The sequence below is a fragment of the Leguminivora glycinivorella genome, chromosome Z (genome assembly GCF_023078275.1).
Source record: "Leguminivora glycinivorella isolate SPB_JAAS2020 chromosome Z, LegGlyc_1.1, whole genome shotgun sequence".
NCBI classification, from domain to species: domain Eukaryota; kingdom Metazoa; phylum Arthropoda; class Insecta; order Lepidoptera; family Tortricidae; genus Leguminivora; species Leguminivora glycinivorella.
This window is the reverse complement of record NC_062998.1, coordinates 12,268,623-12,296,073: the sequence shown is the minus strand read 5'-3', so window position 1 is coordinate 12,296,073 and position 27,451 is coordinate 12,268,623. Positions and strand designations below refer to the sequence as shown.

The following is a 27,451-nucleotide window of genomic DNA, read 5'->3' as shown; positions in this document are numbered from 1 at the left end:
TTTTCCGCACTAGTGTTTTTTATATTCCAATTTTATTTAAATTTTGAAGGCCACCATCCGTCCCAGAAAAATCGTTCGGAAAGTTGTACATTTTCGCACTAGGGTTTTTTACTTTTTTTTTTAATTATGAACTTAGCTATCAGTCCCGTAAAAATAGCTATTATAATGTATGTGCTCGGAAAATGCGATTTCTATGTAGCAACATTGTGCGGAAAGTAGTACTTTTCCGCACTAGCGCTTTTTACTTTTCAAATGTTTTTAAATTTTGAACTTCACTATACGTCCCAGAAAAATCGTGTGGAAAGTAGTACTTTTTCAAACTAGTGCTTTTTACTTAAATTTTTTTTTTAATTATGAACTTCGCTATGAGTCTCATAAAATAGTACATTTCGTTATAAGTGCGAGAAGTATGTCATTACTTCACGAGTCCCGAGACATTTTGCCACGAGCGGCACGCGAGTGGCATACTCGGGACGAGTGAAGAATGACATTCTCGCACGTGTGACGAACGACGTTTTTTAATACAGTTGCGAAAAAACACTACTACTTACTTACAACGAAATAAAACAATCCGAACTATCAATTTTCCCATGGACATTGACGGATTATTTGACAATTCAAAGGCGTATTTTTGAAGCTTTTAAACTTGCGTGCATATTTTCGAGTTTGCTATTCATCTACCTATAACATAATTTATTTCATTGGGTGCCATAAAAACATAAACATTTACGATTTGGGACGATTGTTTAATGTACAACTACATTTTAATTTAATCGATCCATTTATGCCCCGACGTATTGCAAATAACGTAAAATAATTATGACAAATCGCGTAACATATTGAGGTTTTTTGAACGTGCATTAAGTTAAAACATGGTAGACGCCTCTACTTTGACAGTAGAAGACGCGTTTCGTTCCAACCATGTTCTGTTTACACGACTCATTATGACCGATTTTTCAAAGTATAAACCATTTTATAAATTATGTTTAGTATGACTAAAAGTAAACCATTACATATGAAATATTAACGTTTTAAATATTAATCACTTAATAATATGTTTATAGTTTTATTCTGTCTTAGTAAACTAGACTAATATGAAAACAGCTCGGTAAGTAGTCGTAAAATGGAACGTATAAACTTTTTACGCACTAGTTCGTAAAATACAACTTCTCGCACGCTAAACAGCCAAAAAACGGGCACTTTTTGAGCAACTGTATTAAAAATAGCTATTATAATGTATGTGTGCTCGAGAAGTGCGTTTCCTATGAAACAAAATCATGCGGAAAGTAATACTTTTCCACACTAGTGCTTTTTACTTTTATTTTTTTTTACATTTTGAACTTCACTATCCGTCCCCGGAAAATCGTGCGGAAAGTAGTACTTTTCCGCACTAGTGTTTTTTACTTTTAATTTTGAACTTCACTATCAGTCCCATAAAAATAGCTATTACAAAAGTGCGTTTTCTATAAAGTAAGATCGTGCGGAAAGTAGAGTACTTTTCGGCACTGGTACTTTTTACTTTTAATTTTTTATTTTATTTAGGACTTCACTATCAGTCCCATAAAAATAGCTATTACAATGTATGTGCTCGAAAAGTGCGTATTCTATGAAGCAAAATTGTGCGGATAGTAGTACCTACTTTTCCGCACTAGTCACTAGTGCTTTTTACTTTTAATTTTTTTTTAAATTTTGAACTTCACTGTCTATCCCAGAAAAATCGTGCGGAAAGTAGTACTTTTCCGTACTAGTGCTTTTTACTTTTTTTTTAATTTTTTACTTCTCTATCAGTCCCATAAAAATAGCACTGTATGTGCTCGAAAAGTGCGTTTTCTATGAAGCAAAATCGTGCGGAAAGTACTTTTCCGCACTAGTGCTTTTTACTTTTCATTTTTCTTTAAATTTTGAACTTCACTATTAGTCCCATAAAAATAGCTATTAGAATGTATGTGCTCGAAAAGTGAGTTTTCTATGAAGCAAAATTGTGCGGAAAGAAGTAGGTACTTTTCCACAATATTCACTGGTGCTTTTAACATTTTTTTTTTATTTTGCTTTGAACTTTAACTTAACTGATGACTGGGACTGATAGTGAAGTTAAACTTAACTTTAACTTCACTATCAGTCCCATAAAAATCGTGTGGAAAGTAATACTTTTCCGCACTAGTGCTTTTTAATTTTCAATTTTTTTATTTTATTTTGAACTTTACTATTATAAGTCCCATAAAACCAATGTCTTTCAAATTCGAAAATTGTACTAACATAACTTTTAATTTTAATAATTACTAAAGTATTTTGTCTTATTATGTTTTTTTATTTACTCGCACAATGCAAAGTAAAGCATTGTTTGAAAACTTTGAAACATGTGCGCAAAGATGATTTCCGAAATTCCGACTCGTATCGGCTTATATGACACTCATCAGAAATCACCTACTTTCCGCACTTGTTGCATAAATAGCTATTTTGACATTTTTAACAAAGCCCAATTGAGAAGATGTTTTCAATTATCTAATCGTAAGATATCGATATAATTATTTGCTTTGTTCTTTCACAATATTTTTTTTAGTTAGTTCTTTACTAAAATTTGCTCTCGAATATGAGCGTATTTGCTGAGATGGTCCGACCGACGGACCGACGACGCCAAACAAAAGGTTGATCTTTAAAAAGCTAAAACTAGAATTGTTCGGAAACGCACAGGTAAGATAGATAAACAATAGAACGACCCGGCGCGCGCTACGAATGCATTCAATGCCAAAACACACTATGATAATTCAGGTCAGTTATGTTTTAAATTTTAGTGTAAGGTTTTAAAGTCCAATATTGTTTGAATCGACATAAAACTACGTTATTTGAATCGACATAAACTTGTTTAGAGACGATACGTATGAGCTTGTACTCGCTATGGTTATTCAATAATAAGTTGAATTTCAATGTGCGCAGAGATTAAAGTTGCTTAAACGGTTTAATAACTAAAATGATAGGGTAACCTTTAAGACTGATTTTGGTTTTCGTTAGAGGTTATTTAAGTTAACTGTATCAGATAGGCTTACCCTATCAAACAGTCACCCTTACAAAAGGTTACCATTATGGTTGGGGTTTTTAAAACAACTTCTAAAATAAGCCTATGAAAAACCCCGGTTATGGTAAGCGGTTCCGGTCCCTGCGCGGGAAGGCCTTGGGCAGCTGAGCTGACAGTGCCAACCTTTGCGTCAAAATATAGGAAACAGTGTAAATTTCACGAAAATTATTCAAGAAAACTATTAAAACTAAGTGCATGGTCGTAGAAAAAGAATTGTATTGCAACGGTGTTTAACTGAGTCAAAAAATACTCGTGGCGTCTTAATAACAATTTTCGGCTTGGCCTCAAATTGTTACCCACGCCACTCGTCTTTTTTGACCTCCTTTAAACGCCTGTTGCATAAAATACTATAAATTACTGTTAGATTACGCTCAAAAAAAGCTTACTCGCTGGTAACACACTGTATAGCCAGTGAGATTTCAAAAGGGCCTCGGGCTTTTGGACGTAACTGTGTGTGGATGGATCGAAAGTGACTTGTCTTACTCCTGTAGAGGTATTATCGCTCCAAAATCCGAAGGCTCTTTTGAAGGCTCACTCACTGTACATGTCAACGGACAATGAAGCAGAGCCGTCGGTAGGGGAGAGTATTATAAGGCCATTATATACCCTGCCATGAAATCCTATAGCCTTCCATTTTGATCATACAATAGGTATTGCGTCCTGCTAGTAATGATGGCTGCTCTACCTAAAATTCAACTATGGCTGAGCTATGACAAGTATCAGTAATGTCACAAATTTTAAATATAGAACAGTATTCATTTATTTTTTTAATGCCAGCCGCCAATCCTAGCCCAGGGACTGTAGCCAGGAGTACTATCGTTAACGCTCCGTAGCGTATCATATCGTAGTTATCTCCCTCTATCGCCCTTCTGAATTCGTGTGACAGGGCCAGTTGAATCGTCGCCACAGAGCGTCAACGCTTAGGTACTCTTGGGTATATGCCCTGGGCTAAGATTGACGGCTGACATTAAGACACTTGTTCGTCTATAACGGCATTGTTCTGAACTTAAGTTAAACACTGAATATGTAAGAAAAAACCTGCAGGCCGTTACCATACGAACCTAGCCTTAACACCCATGTGTCGCTTTGCTGACAAGCCCCTAATCGCTAATACTAATGACAAATACTAAGCCCGTGTAAACCTAGCATTATGATCAACTTGCCGGTGGGTTAAATGATGATAGGTGTTTTGTTGTTGGAGCCCCCAGTCGTTCGTGTCATTAATATGGATTCCTACTGCTGATAGAATAAAATAATGACCTGTCGGCATTAGGCGAGACGACTAAAAAAAAACTAATTAGTCCGTCAGTTAGATTATCAAAGAATTTTAGACACGTATTTTTTCTTTTTTCTCGTAAATGATAAATGACGACGGTACAGTGCGTTGAAGTTTCGCGTGACTTCACGCCTAGGTATAATTTTTACTTAGAAGTGACGTCACAAGCCTCCACTTCGGAACTTTGATGCTCTATATCTTTGTATTTTGTCATTAATGGTAATTAGATCCGTTTAAGGGCGTATTCAGTATCGTATTCTCATCAGAAAAACTAGGATAAAAAATTTTTTAGGGTTCGTAAAAGGAACCCTTTTTTTCGCCATCTTCTGTATGGAGATTCGACCGATTCGCGCGAGCCCGATATCATACAAAACGTGAAAATATTTTGGATAGCGAAAAAATAATTTTCTTCTACTTTTTCCTGATAAGAATACGATACTGAAATACGCCCGAAACGGATCACCACCATTTTTTTAACCACTCTGTATCTTTGTATTTTTTACATATATTAGAAAAAGCGAAAAATATGTGTTCAGTATTTTTGGACGATCTACCTGACGGACTAAACAGAATGCCATTTTTTTTATGTAGTCGTCATCCCTTTTCCTGCCCGTAACCAACTTACCGGTGGGATAAATGATGATGGGCGTAGGCCGCTTGTTGTTGGCACTCTGCTTGGCGACGGTGACGGTGGCGGCGGTGGGCGCCGTCGTCGCGGTCGGGCTGCCGAGCGACGTCAGCAGCCCCAGGGGGCTCCTTGTCGTTCGTGCCATTACTGTCACGGATGCTGCTAACAAAAGAAAATATGTATGTATTAGGGACACGAGTACAGTCCAAATTTAATCACCTCGCGTGCGGCATCGGCCGTTTGATTTTGATCTAACCTCAACAGTACCTAAGAGCCCTTTGCCTGGCTACTGCATATCCTATGCCATATTATGTATTGTGTTTTTTACAATAAAGAGGATATACATACATACCTACAGATGTAATGCGAAATGATTTGCCTTCGAATTGTTACGGAAACGTACGAACGCGTCATGCTATTTCAGTCAGTCTCAGTACAAGATGTACAGACATTGACTGAACTAGCATGACAAATACGAACGTTTCCGAAGGAAACCCTTTTCGCACTACATCTGTAACTAAAATCGCATACGAGCTCACGCGCGGTGGTACTTAGTTGAGGCCCGCTTGCACCAATCACTTAACTCAGGGTTAGTTGGCTATCATCTGTCAAATTCCATAATAAAATGGTGGGGTAACCCTCCACTTTCACTGGTGCAAGTAGCCCTAAGTGAGTGTTAGCACACCTCGGACAATGGCGATCAATTATATGAATGAGGCGCGTTCTTACGCACACTAATCTCGTGTATATGTACGCGTACCATGCTTGTATGAGAGAGATATGACAGGTCAACTGGTCGCGGTCACTTTTGACAGGCGGTAACTGTGAGGTACCTGAGAGCAGGTGGGCGGGACTTTTATTTCAGCGGGGACCGGGAGTGGCCATACTGTACGATAGTATTCTTTATTAGTGTGGTGTTAGGTTCTTGTTCTCTTCGGTCGATTCTAAAAATTAGGCATCATCAAATTCAAAGATGATGTTACATTGCTTTATAGGAACACAAAAGTTATTATATAATATTTTTCTACAATAAAACTAAATTAACCAGTTAATTAATTATTCATGAATTGACATTTAGACATTTTGAATTGATATATAAATAACTTTGTGCATTCATTTTAATGTCCTTTTAAATAAATACATTTCAAATACATATATAAGATCATTATGAAGGTCATTGTCGTAAAGCACAGGTATGTACGTCAAAATTTGTATAAGGTACAGCGGGACAAATCTCGACAAGGATCATTATGAAGGGTCGGGGTATGTACCTCAAAATTTGTATAAGGTATTATAACTAATCCATTTTTTTCCATTATTACACTATGATGTTGAGTTCTACATGTATCCACTGAAGACGAGGCAAATACCATATATAACCGGTGGACGCTCTATTTAATAATGCAAACATGGAAAAAATGGACCAGTTACATTTACCCCCCACTTTGAAACTACAACGCATAAAAATTCGTTTATCACTGCTTCCAGTAGTTCCACAGGTGGTAAATCATCTTTATTACTAGATTCACCTACTTTTATCAATTTTAAAGCAGTTAATTTGTCTTTATTCAAGGTCAAATTACTTTACCCACTAGTGGATAAAATGCGTTTTTACCCGCTGGTATTAAAGGACAAAACACGTGTTTCCGAGCTAGTGAGGGGAAAAAATCTTTACATATTCCACTACACAAATGATGACTCTTTTTAAACGAAAATAAATTGAAACACTAAACGTTTTAGTATATTTATTGAAATTAAAAAGCCGTTTTTGTCGGGTAGTTTGTATATTGCACTGGTATTACTGTGGAAATGTACCTTGGCGACCAAGTAGCGGGCAGCTAAACATAATTTTTTAGCAACTTTTGAGACTAGGTGGCAGTGATTTTTAATTACTAATTAAAACCGTCTTCTTCAAATGCGATGGTGGTAATAAGGTGGTTATAAATTAAATTATTGGTTTTGTGAGTATCTGATATGACAGGACATCGCCTATTTTGGACCGATTTCTATATTGACTTGCATGGGATCATAACATAATATAACAGTCATTGTGTTCGATCGCTTCACGATTTTTAAGTATGATGATTTTCTCTCGCCCTTACTTTGAGAACCCTTGACTTGAGCTGCACGTGTTACTTTGACAGTGACAGCAGTTTGTTTACGTTTATTCCGTTCAATTCGTAATGGGACTTATAGCTAGCTGTCCTATATCGCTCTTCCGTACTGATGCTTTAGAGAGAGCTACGATAACGATAATCTAAAGCGTTTGTGCATTTGGCTACATACCTACTCCGGTAGTGAATCTCTTTTGTCTTGGGCCACCTTTTGTGTCATTTCAACTCAAGACTACACGTTTCATAGGCATCAACGCGGAAATACAAATCGGTTTTTAACCCCTGACGCAGAAACGACGGGGTAATATAATTAATCGACGACGAAAAAACGACGGGGTAATTATTTGTGGTCATGGTTCGTTAATATTTCTTGTAAGTGGGTAGCTTTTGCACATTTTAATTTTTCCTCAGTCACCCGTTGACCACGAACGCTGTAAAGAGTTCGAAACGTCGGGATGTATTTTAAATTCATTACACGCGATTTAATCCGTTTCCATAGTTTTATTTCATGAGTAACTATCGCGGTAACCGAAGACAATATTGGGGTAATATAAGTTTGAAGTGTCTGTCTGTCTGTGTGTGTGTCTGTCTGTGGCATCGTAGCTCCCGAACAGATGAACCGATTTAGATTTAGTTTCTTTTTGTCTGAAAGCTGAGTTAGTCGGGAGTGTTCTTAGCCATGTTTCATGAAAATCGATCCACTATGTCACGGTCGGGGGTTTTTTCATAATTTTAATTTTCTGGTTAGGTTATACTAACTTAACACGTTTATTGGTATGTACTTATGTTCCTACTAGTATTTTTAACCCTAGAATGAATAGAAAAATTACGGATGTATTATATGTATGTATTGTTAATCAAATATCATACCGACATTTAATAATCATTATAAATAAAATTAAAGTAATATACATTTACAACCTCATTCCCAGGAAGTCATATAATTTAATGGGATTAAACCTAATGTAAAATACAATATAATGGACAGTGATGCCATTATGGACAAAAAAAAAACACAAATCCTTAAAAATAAGTATCTAAAATTTGTTTCTAAAAACTGACGGCATTGTACCATGAACAAGAGTCGTAGAGCTGCTTAATTTTGAAGTTTCATTTAATTCGGTTATTTCTGAAGGATTTGGCGGCTAGATAAAAGTCATCAGTTTACTGAAAAAAATATCAGGACGAATTCTTAGTCATGTTGCTAAGAGAGTTGAGTTCATGTATAAAATAATAAAAAAATAATAGGTACTCGGTGTAAACTTGAATGAGTATTACTTACTGAATTAACCATGAGTATAAGACATAATCTAGACTTTTCATGTTAAAACAACTAGGATACCATACGTTAAAATGTATACTTTTTTATAAATTGCAGATAAAAGACCGCGATTTGGTGATAAAAACAAAATATCTCGGGCTTATTTTCTCCAATACCGTGATTATTAGACTTTTCCTTTGAATGGTAAAAGGGTGTGTCTTACACACGCCGCCGGTGCAGGAGAAACGGCGAACACGTTTCAGGGTAGAGCGGCTACGCCCGGTTGTTGCCTGATAAATGAGCTTACGACTCTGCGAGCTTAGGAGTGGTAGTGGTAGTGTGTGATACACGTGCAGTGCCAATTTGGAGCAATCGTTTTATATTATCTATTTATACCCGCGTTTTTTTAAATAATATCTTACCAATACCAGTGGTCTTGTGAGCTGAAATATCGAGCAGAACAGCTTGAAACTGTACATACCAGTATACTATTTCACGAATTCGGTTCCTGACTGCGATCTATAGAGGAGAACATCCTGCATACAATGCAAAAGCATTTTCGGCTAAGCTGAAACGGATACCTGCATTTACTCTCGGTCAAAGTAAAAACTACTGAACTATTCCGCGTACTGTCAGTGATTGCGAAACTACTTAATCAATTCTTATACATATTTACTTAGCTGGCTACGACTATACCTTACGGTAGATGTGGAAAGGTGTAGGTACTGTGGTATTTTAGGACTCCAAACCCTTACTTTTTTTAGTGTAAGAGTAGTGAACCATACGAATGCCTCCTTTTAAAATTTAAAAGAACGTTGCGGGATGGCAAGTGAAGCGCGCCATATAATACCACACCGAGCAGAATTCATATTTTGTTTTGGTTTGCTTTTCATCATAAAACAGTGTTTTGTCAACAAAGGTTGCTTTCAACTCCCAACAATGATTGGTTTGCCAGACAACGAGCGTTTATTGTTTTTACTTATTTTCAGCTGAATTTAAAGCATTTCTTGTTTTACCCCCGATACCCAAATTGTCTATTGGTTGGCGTGGTACGTAGTACGTACTATATTATTAATAAATATTTATTACGAACCCGATACGTCATTATACATGTATACATTCAGGTTTTTACTAAAATTATATCTCGAGTAGCAACTAAAAGTCGTGTCGTGTCTAAATACGATATACGAGTAAATAGATATCTATATCGTAGAGTATCCCACGAAGGGATTTAGTTTTTTCGAAACTCTCTCTGGGCCTATTGTGGATGGGATTTATTAGTTTTTGTCACGCACACCTCTTCCACTTTCCCGTTAAGTTGCCCCAGTGATTAAATCCCTGTCTCTTCGGCCAAGAGATTGTTTCTTGTGCTGAACTTTGTAGCTTTAGGCCTTCGCGTGATCGTCATGAGTTTCATACGCTGTAATCGCAGGATTCTTGTACCCGTGTAAGTTACGAGTATAAATAGCAAGTATAAAGACTGGAGTACAACGCGTGAACTAAATCTGTAAGACAATTCAATGTTCATTTTACGATTACGTACGAGTTTACCCGAGAACCCTTTTGAAATCTCACGGTCTATACCTACCATATTTTTAAATAAGATCAAGACAAAGGTAATTTGAACAACAGAACCTGACTTTAAAATGTAGTAATTAATGTCTGAGTTGTGCATTGTACTGTACGCGAGGGTAGCATGGCCCTGAAGTTAATATTAAAGAAGGCCCGAGACTAATCAAATCTCTTACACCCAGTTGGGTTTTGTTTTTGTGAGTAACTTTGCCGGACGGGTAAAGTAAACTAGGTTTGAGTTCGTAAACGGCATTTAATCAATGTTCGCTCAGGCCAGGCCTAACCCCGCGGAATTAATATGCATCTTGATACAGGATTTTCCCGCTTTAGTACGGAAAGGGTTAGCTCATCCTTTGTTTTAGTAACGAGAGCGTCCGTGAGGGTACCAGCACATTCTGCATTTGTATTTGACACGACGTTTATTAAAAAAGTTTTGCGCCCCCGGCCGCTCGATGAGGCTGATTGATTGAAAGGCTGACCGTTTAGCCTTTGAGGCCCTTCGTTTAATTATCATTTAAGACAAGGCGCCACTTCTATATCAACCGGGCTTGCCAGATAACTGATTTTCATTTTATTAAGCCATTCAGTTTGTATAAACGTCACTTAAGAGATTACATCTAAGACTTCGATGGTTATATATCTTAATTCGGTATGGGAGGACAATTTAGGCAGTTGTAAATAATTTGGTTCGTATTAAATACATAGTCTAAGATTTGAAGAAAACCTGAAATATTGAAAAATTGTCTTTTAATGGTAATTATTAAACAAGTATATTGTAACTGCAGACGTTTTTGGCAGAGGGCACGGATGTATTAAAATAATTATTTATTATTAATTATAAGTACGTTTTGGATTATATTGAAACTTTGCACACACATTGCCATGAGATAGATCTAGGGCTTTAATCTCAATCCATTCATGCATGTATATCAATTGTTTATGTTTGCACAATTTACATTTAGAAACTATGACTCAGCATAAAACTTAATAATTAATTTATATAAAACAGACGAAGTTGTGCAAAACAGGTTAAATATGATTAAGCCTATTGTAAGTACCTACAACGTTTCAGAGCAATTTAAATAGTCGATTTAAAATGTGAGCGTAATTACGTTTTGTATTGAGAACTGAGCTTGGACTCTTAAAAATGTAATTTCGATTTAAATATACCGAAAGCGGGTGCTCTTCCTTTTAATTATCTTTCACATATTTTAAATTGATATTTCGTTATTTTGAATAACGTAATAAATATTATATTACTGGATTACCTAATTAACAGCCTTCCATAACGTGATATTTGTTCGTAACGTCGAAGCAGGTAGGTATATTTTATAACTCTACACATTCAAATAACTGAAACACACCCATCACTATGGTTCAAATATCGTATATTTATTACCTTTATCATTTACTCGTATATTAGTTTGGTGGTTCATTTATATTAGTAGGGGAGACCGAGGCTAGTTGATTATGGGGGTAGGTTAAATAACTATTAAAAAATTGAGCCAAAAATCAAATTTGAGCCAACCAGTGATACGATATGAGGTACGAGAGGCTCACCGATGACTGAGCGGGGGGAGGTAACGAACTTTCGTACGTCACTGGTTGGCTCAAGTTTGATTTATGGCTCAGTTTTTTAATAGTTAGTCAACCTACCCCTATAGTCAACTAGCCCCGGTCTCCCCTATGGTTCTTTATTAACACTACACTTCAATTTTGCCAATATGTCAAAGCATAAATTAAAATGTTCTATATAAGTTTTATTGAAATAAATATTTTCCAGACTTTTGAACACGGTAAAATGTGCTGAATTTTAACACATTGAGTAAAAAATGTCCGACCATTTTGTTGTGAAACATCTGGCAGTCTTCCTTAAAAGATAAGACCTCATTTTAGCTTTAGATTTAGGGCAAAAACGCAGACTGAATCGTTTAACGCGATTGTAGGATTATTTATGAAATGTTTTCATTGTTTTCTTAAAACTTTATTAAGATGATATTATGAGGAATGTTCATTTCAGTTGTGTGTTACACCTTTTATTTTGACAGTGGTGTGGAGAGGCGTTTTGCAGGATAGATATAATTTTATAATTTTCTTCATATATCTATATAACACTGCTTTTGCATTTTATACATATAATTACTTACCTACCATACTTAGTATTCTATCAAAACATTCAAATAGTGAATAGTGTACCTACATAAATTTCCGTTTCTATTACTACAAGCTTGAGCAAGGAAGGCGTATGCCCTGATAGGGTCTATGAATCATGAATCCTGTCAATATAAAATTTGAAAATTTGCTGCCTCTAATTTTGAAGATTATACTCAATTACCAATAAGTTACTTGCAAAAGATCCACAATGAAAATGATCGAGAGGCTTATTTGCCTGCCGAGCTTAAAAGTATTGTCTTCTTTTTTTCGTAATACTTCCTTCCTGAACACTTCGCTAAATGGAATTAGAAAAAAAAAATCTTTTCAAGCGTAACTTGAGATAAAGTTACGCCGTCGGTTTTTCCTCACACTTAATCATGGGCTGTTTTGGTGCGTAATTATTTCAAAATAACTCGCTTAAGTTTGAATGAGATTCGCGAAACGAGGGTTCCGTGCCATTACAATTTTATGTAGATTTTGTTTTAAGTTATACTCTACTGTCGGCTAAGCACTATAGTGCAGTGTAAGTACTTATTGGTAAGTAGGTATAGTATTTTTATACAAGTTATGCGAGATCGGAAATATGTCAGTCCTAGTGGCAAGCAGTCGAAAATCCATGCTTTCGTGTTAATTATACCTACTGTTTTAGACAGCTAAGGGAATTATGCTGATAGAACATAATATAAATATTAGAGAGAAGGTATTGATATTTCGCATTGCAAATAGAGCAAAAAAGACGGCCATTAGCATGATCAGTCTCTTTCAGAGTTACATTTGGATTAGCTACCTTTCAAAATTAAGTTTCTGCAAATATGTGTTCTAAAAGTTCCTTTCTCATCCCAAAGGTCCGTACTTGTCATTGTAATAATAATAGTTATTTGTTTTACAAGGGGGCAAAGTAGTTGTTTAACGTGCCAATGTTGATACCCGCGAGCGTAGCGAGTGGTTCAAAAAGTGGAATCTTAAGCGTTGCGAAGGTATCAAGGCACGAAGTTTAAACAAACTTTGCCACCGAGTGAAACACAAAATTTTTCACCACACCAACACGAACAAAATACTGACTATAAAACATGAAAATAAATGAAATCCATCAATTTATTCAATATTTATGATTCAAAATCATCATTTATAGGTAAAATCTAGCAGCCACGTTAAGACATCGAGTTCAAATTTGTATGAAATTACTTTGCCCCCTTGTGGATAAAATGCAATTTTGCTATCTGTTTTCGAATAGCAAAGAAAGCCTTTACCAGTTGGTGTGGTGAAAATTTATTTGCATATGTATCCGAGGCATGCAGCTTTCGTGGCAATTGAATAGACATACATACAGAGAGGATATGACAAAACTATAAGGGTTCTTAGTTTTCTACAGGTCCCTAAAAAACATCAGTAAGCAGTTTTTCAGTAAACACGGTTAATCAGTGTAAAATTGCCGACCTACCTTAATATTTTTTTATGACCTAAGAAATAACAAAAAAAATGTAAAAAGCAGGACCGACCAATATTTAAAAACACTTCTATGTCATCATCACGGTTATTTGGAACTTACCAAAACACGGAGTTTTTGCACTCGCTACTAGCTGCAACTTTATTGTAAAATCATGATTTTGAATGGGCGCGAGGAGCAGAAAGTGGCGCGATGAAATTTTATTAGCAGTATTAGGGGTGAGTAAATATTTGATACGGCTTCGCGCTCGGGCGTTCGCGGCGGGCGTCGGGAAGGGTGGCGATGGCGCGGCCGTCCCGTGCGCTCCCGCCGGCGGACTGGAGCGGCGGAACTGAAGCACTGAAACATTGCCTACGTCCGGTGCACTACGGCGGCGGCCCGGATACCCGCGCGGCTCGCTAACTTAGATACATTTTGACGGCTCAACTCTTCTCGGCCCACAACAAACTTACTAACTACCAACGACAATAATTCAGTTGCGAGGCAATCAACTACATTGTCGTATCTCGCGACTATTTAGTTCACGAGTTTTCATGTTTCGGTTTTTTTTACTTTTTTTCGTCGACTTATGTTAAATAAAAGTTAATAAACCTGGCGCTTAAGGTGGCCCATTGTTATTTTTATTTTATGTTTTTGTTTTTTGCCAAACTTGCCATTTTGTAAATAATATAAATGTGCAGGTAATTTTCCACTTATACTGAGAGACTGGCAACCTGTCACTACAATGTCACAATTTTGCAAAGAGTGGCACTAAAACTTCAGTAGTTCATGTGCTTTGCCTACCCCTTTATGGGATACAGGATACAGGCGTGATTGTATGTATGCATGTATGTATGTACTTACAAAAGTATGTAATTGTGATTGCAGGAAAGCGCCACTGCCTTAATTTAAAAGCATATTTAAGGCATAAGTCATGTTTCCACTTAATGTGAAGGTGTCGAGTGGGTTTTCATTTTGTCCATAGCCGTGAGATACTTTGTAACCGGCTTGTTGGCCTGACCCGCACCGTATGGTCAAGGTGAGTGCGGGAGCTGCCTGCTTACCCAACTCTCTTTTGACATCAGCCGGCAACCTGGGAAGACGTCGATACCAAGGTCTCGAACTCGAACGCTATGTCGTAAAAGTCGTGCAGATTTTATCAAGCTAAATTCCGTGCGAATTGCGTGCAAATGCGTGCGATGAAGAATACCTACCTACTTCGTTTGGTAGTAAAGTCTATTAGTTACTTTCTATAAAATACACTTATTGATAAGATATTTAAGTTACGCTGAGTGACAATAGCTCTTTTGAAGAATACACTTAAGGTCAGTGTTGGGAAGACCGTCTACCCAGAAAGACCGTCTACTGAATATAACTTTTGTATTTTACACCTCCGAATACACATCTTACACCTCCGAAGGTATACCAGGTTTTCATCCTTAATCCATTGGTCTTCAATAGATATCTCTAGGACGAACACTAGTTAGCACAAAACTTGATTCGTGTTTCGAACTCGACCATCAAGTTCAACATGGTTACGCAAAAAAATAAAATAAAATAGAAGCAGTTCGAATATTTGTGCATTATGTATGTAACGTGTTAGTTTAATTAATCGTTCTTCCTGTCTAGTACAATTAATGCTTTTAAAACGCGTTCAATTTATTGTTTTATGTCCTGAAATATGCAACTTCGAAATTGTGCATAGTCGGAAAGACCGGCATATAAGAGTAAGGCACCTTTTTTAGGCTTTATGGGAAATAAGTCAAGTTTAAACGGGTGTTATAGGTTAATTTTAATTATAAGTTTCGGTTTTTGATTTTGTCTGGACCTGAAAAAAAAAAGGTTATCAACCTCATTTACGTGACATATGACGGTCTTGCCTTATAAATAGAAAAATGCAGATATGTTGAAAATATCAACGTTATTTGTTTTAATATCTATCACATTACTCTCTGTTATTACAGAATATGACAATGAACAATTTTGATACTTATTTTCATATGAAATTACGCGTAAACGAGTACTAGATGGTCTTTCCGTACTCAGCGCGTGGGGACGGTTAACCCGCCGAGCCTTAAAAAAAGTGATTTTTATCACATAAGACTACTTTAATTCACCAAAGTATTATAAAAGCTGTGTAGAATATAGAATTTGCTAGCCCATAGAACCATGCGGATCACTCCAGACTACTTTAATAGTCTAGTTTTATCCACTCAAACTTTATTGCAAAAAAAGTATGCCGGTCTTGCCCGCACTGACCTTAAGTGTAATTAAAAATAACCAAAGTAAAATATATTTACAGTAGTCGCTGAACACATCTTAGTCAGTTTAAGGAGTACAGTGTTACAAGATCATTTTGTATACTGTAGCTGTTACTGTTGGTACCTAGTTACCTACGCTCAATCCCGTCTGGGCATTCCGCCGCGGGAAAAAACATACCGTAATTAACCGAACGTCCAACTTCAGCAACTCTTAAAAAATTAAAAATCCTTTAATATATTCGTGATATACTTTTGTTCGGAATATTAAATTGTAGTCGTCCCTTTGATACTTATACATAACCAAAATAACTTTGAATAATTATTGTTGTTGTTAATTGGCTGAAGTAATTCCTGTTTGCAATTCGGACTCAACTTGAAATTGTTTCGTTTATTAATGTAGTAGGTATAAAAACTAGTCTGTTCAGAAAGAGAAAAGTCGTGAAATGTATGGGAAGACTTAACTACATCTACAGGAATATTTGGGCGGTTGAACAGGCTCATTTTCACACAACATTCGGAGACTACAATAAAATGATTGCCCATGACCGCTTGTTTATGTATGAATGATCGGCACTCGACTCGAATTCGCGTTCACTTAATATCTGGCGTAATTTTCTTGCTTTCGTAGTAGGTGTTAAGCTACATATAAACCGCGCAAATAAACGGTTACACAGGCTAATTTTTACGCAGAATTTGGAGACTACAATAAAATTTCACTCATTTACCTCTCTCACTAAACGTGCAATGTTTTCGTGTATTAATGTATTCGGTATAATATTAGGGCGGTTGAACAGGCTCATTTTCACGCAAAATTTGGAGACTACAATCAAATTATTCCCCTTGGCCGCTTGTTTATGTACGAATGGTCGGCACTCGGCTCGCCGGGGCCAGATAAAAGGGCACATTCATATTTGTGAGATCTTTAAGTAGTAATAATATAGAAGGTATTTGAAAAGGATTTGTGCGATCAGTCGTATATTATTTTATTGACCGGAGCGGCAGCCAAGGTCAACGGTTTAACTTGATTTGCTTTTTGTATGTTCGGATTTTCTCCTCTACAAGTCGCAATTCTCAACCAGTTCTCGCGAAATCCAATAAAAATTATTGGTCCATCCAGTTTTTGGAAATTTTGCAGAATGTTAAAGATGCTCCATGACGTATACTGCGTTTGGATTCCATACGGGCGAATAATATATCCAGTTATAGTATCTGATCATACAAATCGTATAGGATAATCATTTTGTTAAAAACTGTTATTAAACTTATTAATTAAGAGATTTTTTTTAAAATCTAACCAAGCAGCAATGTACGCCGTCCAACTTAATTTGAAATGACATTGGGTCACAGGTTTACATATGTGTGCCAAATTTCAAGTCAATCGGTTCGATAGTTTCGGAAAAATTGGCTGTGACAGACGGACAGACAGACACACGAGTGATCCTATAAGAGTTCCGTTTTTCCTTTTTGAGGTACGGAACCCTAAAAAAATATCTCATCTATTAAAAAAAGCCATGTAGTTAGGCTCCTTAGGTCCGATACTAATCGTAATTAAGATATTCGCCCGTATAAAATACACACGCTGTATGGCGCTTAAGACTACCGTGACTTATCTGTGATAATAACTTGAAGTACCTACTACTTAGTTTTTCACTTTTGCGTTTTTAAATAATATCGCGTAGATTTTACAGCTCACCTAGCGACTAGTTTTAATCATGTTCAATTTCCGTTCCTTATTAATTATCTTACAAGTGCCTTCTAGATTGTTATTGATGTTTAATTATTAATATGACTATACTACCGGGTGAAGGAAGTTTATTCCGATTATAAAATAATTTAGTATTTTTATAAATATTTACACATACAGAGACAGAGACCACGGATTTCCTCTTGCTACGATTCTGGCATATCTCTTTCGCTAGTTCAATAATTCATATTTATCGTGTCTAAAAAGCAGTTTATAGTTAAATAAATTTCACTGTTAATACTTACAGATCCTATCCTATTTAAAGTTACTTACGGTACGCTCACGTAGGTGACTTTTCATATGTGTAAAAAAGATACAAATCAAGGGTGACCAGGCATCTTCTGGGCGAGCTCTCTCCATCGTAGGCCACTTCTTTGCCTTTGGCTAGTCTGTGGCCAAAAGTAAGCCCATTTATAATAATAATCATTTAAAAAAAACATGACCTAATGCATAACCTATTATTATAATCAAAATGATCCTCCAAGTCTCATCAGCATGTATGTCATGTCACCTTTTGATAAGCCTTATATTGTGATATAATATAAGGGATTTTTGTGAATAAGTAGGTGGTGACGTAAATATTAGGGTTTTTCTTATTTTCATACGGCCCGCGGCTTGAGCCGCCGGAATCCTTGCTTTATTGGCTAGTTTCGGAGACTTCCAGAAAAATTCCATATGTAACAGATTGTTATGTTATTTTATTCGTTTGTTCGTAAGCTTTGCGTGTAGCGGATATTTTTATTAATTTTATCTTATACTGTAAAGGTGTTTTGGAATGTCCGACAACGATACATTAAAGGTACCTGCTGTAACATGTTATACAGTTAATTCATTATAAGTATAACCAAAAAACCGTATTAAAAATAATTTTAATAACGGATCGTCCAAAAATTACACACTTATTTTTTGCATGAATAACAAAGCTATTGAAATACTTGAACTCCTATTCATATAAGACGGGCAAAACTTCTTTCTGCTGGAATCTGAATTTAAATACACACAGAAAATATAATAACCTAAATAGTTATCTTAAGTCCCTGAAAATAATGTTACATTACTATTACTTGAACATCCTGCATGTCCTGAACGTCCTTTCGTAGGTTATTACCTCGAGTCCTCGTATCTATTTGACTACTGACTAGTCTAGGTTGTTGAAATTAAATAAAACTGTAAGATGTGACGTAAACTTTTATTGTAGGTATAATAGACATAAACAGGGGTCCCAATAAATGCTACCCCGCACCTTGTTTCAGAATCAGCGTCTAGTTAACCAACACTAGAGAAAATAGCGAAACGCTTTGCTTCTTATTTTCTTATGCGCACTGTCAAGGAGTGGAATTCCTTGCCGGCGGCTATATTTCCGAGTTCATATAACCCCGCAACCTTCAAATCAAGAGTGAACGAACAGGCATCTTCTGGGCGAGCTCACTTCATCGTAGGCCACGTCTTTGCCTTTGGTTGTCTGTGGCCAAGAGTAAGCCCATTTTATAATAATAAAATTACACCAAAAATTAAAATTTTGAAAAAACCCCCGACCGCGACATAGTGGACCTATTTTCATGAATCATCACTTGGCTAAGAACACTCTCGAATAACTCAGCTTTCAAACAAAAAAAAAAACTAAATATAAATCGGTTCATCCGTTCGGGAGCCAAGAGCCAATCTATAATAATAATAATAAAAAACATGATCTAATCCAGCGGTTCTCAAACTTATTTTCCCATGGAACCCTTTTAGAAAGTAAAACATCTGACGGAACCCTTAAATTTTTTAGTAAAATCTAATCACTAGATTCTAATGTGAGGTATTACATGAAGCAGTTTTTTATTTTTTAACAATTGGTGAATATTTAGTTTCATGGAAGAGAGTTGAAGTTGCATATCAGGTACCCAAAATTCACACGGAGCCCCCAGAGAGGCTTTGCGGAGCCCTAGGGGTCCGCGGAGCACACTTTGAGAATGTCTGATCTAATCCATAACCTGGGCTACACAGCCGAATGACACAAACGCTCACGAAACGAAACGCTCGTAGATATCTATCTCTATCGGTCTTGCGGATTAGCGCGACAGAGCCAGACTACCTTTCTGCAGCGTTTTGATTTCGTTTCGCGTCGCAGAAATGCTATTCGGCTACGGGGCCAGTGTGCGTAGCCGAATGTACAAACGCTCACGAAACGCTCACGATAATATCTCTTTCGTAGCTATCTATCTCTATCGCTCTTGCGTATTGCCGCGACAGAGCTAGACTACCTTTCTGCGGCGTTTCGATTTCGTTTCGCGTCGCAGAAATGCCATTCGGCTACGAGGCCTGAGCTGTTTATCTTTCGCCACGAAGCGTCATCGATTGTACTCTTGAATCTCTAGCCGAGCTCGGATCTCTACTCAGTAGTGTAAATTTCATTTGGAAACATTAGTTTCGTTTAGGAATTAATGTTGTTGTTGTTTGTTGTTGAATATTTTGTGTAGTATCTGACGGCACTGCACTGACCCCGCCAAGCTTCTGTATTTCCCAAACGCCGCGCTTGGCAAACTATCGAAAACCCATATAAAATGAGGCTGACGGTACCTAAACATTTCGGTTAGCCTCATTTTTAAATAGGTTTTTTACGTTTTTGAATAAAATTCACTCTAGACGTGTTGACCAACACGTTGCGTTGTTCAGATGGTATATAGTTGACTAAACACCGTCGCTCAGAAGATGCTATGGTGATAACCCTAAGTTGGATCATCTCAGTTGATACTTTGGGCAGGTACTTTTTTTTGTGAAATTGCGGTATAATCTAAGCCTAAGAAGTAAAATAAAAAGAACACAGAAAAGACAAAAAGTTCGTTAAGTTTTAATATGTTACGACTTCTCAACGACTTTGATCTTGGATTTGGCCGCAGGCCCGACTACCGCCTAAGCATTATGAAATAAACGTTTAAATATTCAAAGCATTAAAGTATTCTTTAAAACTAAATAGCAGGAAGTTTTTTTATTCCCATTACATGCTATTCTCATTTTCTGACTAATGCCTTTTCGGTTGCTTCAATTGTAAAGGTACCTAAATATGTTTACCTAAATATCCTACCTACCTAATATTTATAAATCTTAGCATTTGTGAACTTATAATTATTATAAAGCAAATTCGGCTGTACCTATAGCTCTAGAATCGGTATTACTTCGAGTTACGAAAAGACACTGGCCCACATGTTCATAGCACTAAATCAGCATGTCAGTTAACTATTGCGATTAACTTCCAGGCCCCGTAGCCGAATGGCATTTCTCCGACGCCAAACGAAAGCGAGCGCGATAGAGATAGATATCTACTAGCGCTTCGTTTCGTGAGCGTTTCGTGAGCGATTGTGCCATTCGGCTAGCCACCCTGGCTTGGTAATCTGTGGACACCTTAGGTAAGTGTACAGCTTCGCAAAAAAGAGTAGAAAGAGAACTATTATTTTTATCATACTTAGCAACAATTTACTTCTTCATACAATAGTGACCAGAGAAAATAGAATAACATAGTGACTCAATAGCCACATGCAAAACGGTTTACAATGTTTACATAGACGGTGGCGCCCCCATGATTTTCTACTCTTTTTGCCAGTCTGTAAGGCCCAAGTACACGCTCATAACTGGGCGTGCCGCGGGGCAGAGCGTGCGGCGTGTATGTCAAACAATTGAAGCTCATACAAGTGTCTTGCTGCTGCATAAGGTGCACGCTCGCCCCGCTGAACGCTCCACTCAGGTCTTAGGCTACGCGCGCACTACGGTGCGGCGAGTTGCGGTGCGTTTTTAAATCGCAACGAAAAAAAAACCGTGCGTGTCCAGTTCGTGCACAGCGGTGTTATTATCCGCACATTTTGCCCTGCTTGCGCCTCGTTTACTAGGCGACGATATGACCCTGCAGCACCGTGTCGCAATCACAAATGCGTGACTTGATGGCTGCTGAACGACGTCCTCACGGATTTTTTCTCGCAGTGAGCTGATTTACTCAAGACCATAGGATGCAGAAAATTGTGCAGCCAACCAATCTGCAGCAAACAATAGAATTTTATCTGCATACGGATTATTTTCTGCAGTGCGCGCACTTCAAGGAGGTTCCATACTTCACAGATTTTGCGGGAAAAAACGCACGACAAAAGACCGTAGTGCGCGCGTAGCCTTACACTAAGGGACGTTTTCCGAGTCAGGTCCTCGGGACAAAGCGGACGGAGCCCCCGTTGGCGGGCGCCAGGAACACCGCGTAGGGGTCGGCCTTGAGCTCGTAAGCGGTGACCGGCTCTACGCGGTACTTGTGCAGCAGTTGCGCGAGCGCCGCCCGAACCTGCATCAGACCGTAGCGCTTGCCTGAAAACAAGTTATAACCGCTTAGGCGCTTACATACATGTCAAACAGTATTGTTACTAAAAATTAAAACTAATAAGCTTTTTTGCAAAAATGTCATTATTGGCACAAGCTTTTATCGCCGACTATACTTTTCTTTCAACAGTCATCTACTGCTCTCCGAGACGTTTCTAAAAACCCCTTACTCCATGGGGATACGACGTTTCATGACAGAGTTCCTAATATATAACCACCGTTCTGCTCCATCATCAGATCAGCTCCACGATACCATAACATTGAATTGTCACGTGATTTACATATGTGTGCAAAATTTCAGCTCAATCGGAAACCGGGAAGTGGGTCAAATTTAGCTTCTACGTTTTGACGCACACCACACGCACACTAATATACTAACAAGGCAAGTTGAATAAAAGCTTGTAAAAAAAAAACATGAAACAAGGTTAAGAACACTCCCAACTAATTCATTAAGGCCCACTTGCACCAACCACTTAACTCTGGGTTAGTGGGATGCCAACTGTCAAATTCCATATAATGATATGAGTGGCCATAAAACAAATAAAAACTAAATCTAGGTAAATAGGTTTATCCGTTCGGAAGTTACGATGCCACAGAGCTACACACAAATAGACAGCCACGTGAAACTTATAACATCTTGTCATTTTTGCGTCGGGGTTTAAAAATTATGTAAGGTGCATTAGGGTAATTCCGAAAGTCGTCTAATTACGAAAGTCACATGGTGGTTTTTCACCATTATTAGTTACCAGAGCATTTTTGTCATTCGGAATTACCTAATGCACCTTACTCGATAGCAAGTCAAGTCACAGAAAATGTATAAATTTTGAGTTTTGACTAAGCTCATTTTTTCCTCGTAATTTTACGTAGAGTTTGTACGTTATCGAGTAAAGTATTCCAAAACGTCAATAAAGTCATGGTGCAAGTCATTCTACATATGGAGTTTACCTACTCATGGTGGGGTACAGGGGGGCGATTTTTGAACTGCGACCACTCGATGCCGTGGATTTCGTTCAATAATATATCCGCAGTGGAGATAGCCCTTTAAATTTTATTAGGTAATAGAAAGCGAGTCCGATTGAAAACCAGTCGGTCAATAGCACTAGACTCCAAAATTCTAGCTTAAAAAAAAACATTTCACCGCTTTCTGTAGACTTTTGCCGATATCGTGCGCTCGAGGTTCAATAATCGGCCCCCTGGGGACCGATTTTTTAATTTCGAACGCACGAATTCGCTGTTCGGAAGTCTGTGGATAAAGGTGTAATAGTACATTACATCAGAGGCCGGGAAAATGAGGATTTCCGGCCAAGTGGGTATATACGGCCGAGCGAGCGTGCGAGCGAGGCCGGATAGGGATACGAGGCCGGGAATCCGTTTTCACGCCGAGGCATGTATAGTGCTTTTCTCAAACATACAATGAAATAAAAAAAAATGCTCTAAAGGACAATATTTTATAAAAAAAAAGTTACTTTGCAGGCCTAGGCCTAAAAAATAATATGAAATCCCTTTGCAGTCCTCTCGAGCGCCCAAAAAGCGATACTTTCCAGCCCATTTTAAGGAACGTAAAGACAATATTTCATTGCATGTTTGAGAAAAGTAATTTTTTAAAAAATGCGGCCAGTCATTTTATAAAACTAGTTGCTATGACCACTCGTTTTCGTTTCTGTTAGTAGAATTTAAATCGCTAGTAGTGGAGATATTATCGAATGGTCGGCATTCAAAAATCGGCCCCCTGATCGTGTTATCACGATGACGAGCAAATTTATCAAAATTAACCTTTGATGACACGGGGACATGGGGACGCGGCAACTGTGGCGAAAGATACGTTTATCAATTTATCATTCACCAAATCTACGTTTTTGTTTCATTTTGATTAACGATATGTTTGGATTGTAAAAGTCAGATATGTACTGCGTTTGTACGTTATTTGAAGTCATTATCAAGTAAAATAATTAAATACTGCCTGAATGAACTATCATTAACTCTACACATACCTACACACCAATCATGAGCATGAGTCGCAAATTACGGCTAGCAGATATTGTTATAGTAATTTATAATCCGTGAAAATGTTATTCATTATGTAGTAGTAAGAACGATTTAATACTAGACTGACAGAGGAGCCCAGCATACAAAAAAGCGTACACCTGAAATGTATGAACCCTTTAGGCTTAAAACTAGATGGCGCTGTTCGCAGCCAGGAAGTGGCCAAAATCATATTTTCCCCAAAACTTTTTTGCGTTTTTATGTTTTATAAGAACAAATGATGTATTTCTTTATTTTAAAATCATGATGTCACGTCATGACACATTTTGAAAAAAAAAATTGTAGGCATCATCAGTGTAGTCATCATGATTGATTATGATAATATTTAATAGGTGGCGCCAAAAAAATCGAGGTACGATTCTTAGTATGAAGTAGGTACGTTTTAATTATAATAACATACTTAAGACTATTTGTTATTCATTGAGGTAGCTATAGATTTTAACTTATAATTGTTATTTAATAACTTAACGTATACATATGTCGGGTCGGTGTCAATTTAATGTTAATAACATACAATATTAGAAACTGTAAAAATTTGATTTCACCACAGAATATATAATAGTACAAGTACAGAAGAACTCCTTTGATGTTCACGAAAATGCCGCCATTGTAAATTCTTACCTACATTAACAAACGGACCGCACGCGAACAGCCGACATTGAATTCTATTGCGCCGCGAGAAGGTCGTCACCAGTGAACGGGCCGGGAACTCGCGGCCGCCGGCAATGTACTTGTAGCGCGGCGATAGAATCGCGGAGTGAGACGCCCCTGATTTCACATCATTTCTAGTAGCTAACTACGAGTATGAGCCAAGTTCACGTTATATTAGTGTATAATATCAAATACCGTAGCCACGGTAGTAACACGAAGGAAGATCCTGAAATTCCCGAACATACCTCTTCATGAGTGAAAGCAATGTACTTAAAACTCTCTGTGCATTCATTAGATATAGATTAGAAACACTTGTATGATGTCATCAGCTCGACAAAAACGTCAGTAACTAAGCGCCTACGATTATGTAACACATATCATGTACTAGCTTTTGCCCGCGGCTTCGCTCGCGTTAGAAAGAGACAAAAAGTAGCCTATGTCACTCTCCATCCCTTCAACTATCTCCACTTAAAAAACACGTCAATTCGTCGCACCGTTTTGCCGTGAGAGACGGACAAACAAATAGACACACACACACTTTCCCATTTTTAATAGTATGGATATCAAGTATGAGACGTTCAATACATCTTGATGGCGAACAATTGAGGTCACAGGGATCTAATTTTAGAATAGGCTTGGTGGCGATCTAATTAAGATACGCTTTAGTTGGCGACACCCAGATATGCGACAGCTATTATGCCATAACTTGCATTATGGTTTATATGAGGAGTGTCTTTTCAAAAGGGCTTATTTCCACTTTGAACTTTTTTTGGGAAATCGAGAAAAACATAATTCCACGGTATTTATTTTGAAATTAATATTTAATTTGCAAAATTGTAATATGGTAAGTTGACGTTAATGCTTTAACCTTATATGATTATATCAAACGTAACATGTGTACCTAAATAAATATTTAATTACCATATGTTTTTGAGAATTGAAAAGTGCTTACTTTTGATGCGAACTTTTGGGAATTAAGCCCTTTTGTTGTTGTAAATGTTATTATTTTAAAATAGTTTTATTTTATTTTTGGATTTTGTATTAAGTTAGTTGATATCAATGTTGTTGTATTACATACATTGGTTTATCCACATAAATAATCACTACACATTCTTCAAAATTTGTTCTAAACTTTGATGTTACTCTTTTTTTTAAAGATCAAGGCGAGACTTTTTGAGCCTTAATCTCAAAACAACACGTAATTTTCTGTACTAAGAAAAACTGCATTCATAGTTTAAAAAAAAAGAAAAAATGAAATCAAGTCCTTTTGAAAAGACACTCCTCATATATGGTTACTTCTTATTTGTATCGATGTAAGTATTTGTTAAATGGTCAGGAGAGAGTACCTATGGGAGACTTGGGCCATTTAATTAAAAATATGTAAATGAAAATGATTAATGTCTATTTATTCGGCAATCCAATATCAGCTAATCTATCAGGGGGCCGATTTTTGAATCTCACGGCGTTCGAATTGTCACCGAAATTGCCTACTATTTTCAGTGACAATTTTCTGAATTCGAACGCCGTGAGATTCAAAAATGGACAGAAATAAGTTAATTAATGCTATGCCATGATAATACTGTCGTTTTTGCTCCGAATAGGAAAAAAGAAAACCAGAATACTGTTATACTACTCAACATACCTATACCTATTAGTCGGTTCATAATTTATCTTGAGTGTCGCTTAGCCCGCTGTCGGGTCATCTAAGTCACTTGTCTACTTATAAAATAAAACGTGTGCCGAAACTATTCTTCAGCAAAGACCGTTACCATAAACAATGTTGTTTTGTTTTCCTGGTAAAGTTAAATTAAGGCGACAGTGGTAAATAGATCCACGCGAAGTCGCTTTTTCACACAACCGTAATTCTCTTTTTCCTCTCTGGATGTTGATATTAGTGAAAACATTTTCCGAGATTAGAATTTAAAAAATTAGGACTATTAAAAAAACAGTGCGTGGCTGTGCGTGGAGTCCCTCCGCGCGGAAGAAGTGAAACTTCCTACATAACCTCAAAAACATTTTTACGATTAGTTACGTCACTCACGTCCATATATTTACTGTTATAAATATTTTACATTGCTATTTGCTCAAATTATTGAAAAAACAAACATAAACTCATTTTGCACTCGATCTAAATATAAAACATACACATTCCAACCAACCATTCCACCATTCAAAGCCATTCTGGACATTCTGTTCTGTCACTGACTGAGTGAATAAGTGAATGAATGGAATGAGTGAGTCGCGTTGAGACAGAATGTTACGCGCTGACAGAATGTCACGCGCTGAGTGAGCGGCATTCCACGCAAAATAACAATGACTGAGTGTTACGCGCTGTCAGTTGGAAGTCGCATTAGAAGTTTCACTTCAAATAAATGTACATAAATGTATTTACATTAGTTTGGAAAAGCGGCAGTGTTATCTTATTTTGGGCTCATGAAGACAGCGTGTCTAAACGAGCCCTAAACAAAACATACCTATGCAGAAGTGCGGGCCCTCGCCGAAGGGCAAGAAGGTGAAATTCTTGTTATCGTTGTCCGACGGGTTGGCGAACCTCTCCGGCCGCCATTTCTCCGGCTCTTCGTGGTACTTTTCATTGAAGTGCAGCGCCATGACGTTGACAAACACAGGTGTGCCCGCCTCGACCACGATGTCGTCCGTCAGCTGGTACCGGCTCTTGCATTTCCTCTCCAAGTACGGCACTGGTGTGTTCTTCCTCATTGTTTCTGTAAACGGATACTGACTTAGGGCCATTTACGCGACGCGCCACATTACATTTAGGTAAGTATATCCCATTATGTAAGCTTACATACTAGTACCTACAAGGGCCTTTAGTGAATATCACACAAATTTTAAGTATCTATGTATTTTATGAGACAAGAACCAGATATGTCTCAGCTAATATTATCT

The 27,451-nt window shown here is 37.3% G+C and overlaps 2 protein-coding genes across 2 annotated transcripts in view; both read right to left on the bottom strand.

Moving 5' to 3' along the window:
* The window catches only part of LOC125241516, a 42,338-nt gene extending 28,532 nt beyond the window's left edge, over positions 1-13,806 (bottom strand). Inside the window, exons 1-2 of the mRNA XM_048150038.1 lie at positions 13,628-13,806; positions 4,975-5,136 (exon numbers count right to left, since the gene is read on the bottom strand). Of these exons, the coding sequence (XP_048005995.1) occupies positions 4,975-5,122 (148 nt within the window). The 5' untranslated portion in view covers positions 5,123-5,136; positions 13,628-13,806. The remainder of the gene's footprint in view (positions 1-4,974; positions 5,137-13,627) is intronic.
* A 6,979-nt stretch (positions 13,807-20,785) lies between these two features.
* Positions 20,786-27,451, bottom strand: part of LOC125240530 (cytochrome P450 6k1-like) — a 32,883-nt gene continuing 26,217 nt past the window's right edge. Inside the window, exons 7-8 of the mRNA XM_048148422.1 lie at positions 27,019-27,267; positions 20,786-21,838 (exon numbers count right to left, since the gene is read on the bottom strand). Of these exons, the coding sequence (XP_048004379.1) occupies positions 21,678-21,838; positions 27,019-27,267 (410 nt within the window). The 3' untranslated portion in view covers positions 20,786-21,677. The remainder of the gene's footprint in view (positions 21,839-27,018; positions 27,268-27,451) is intronic.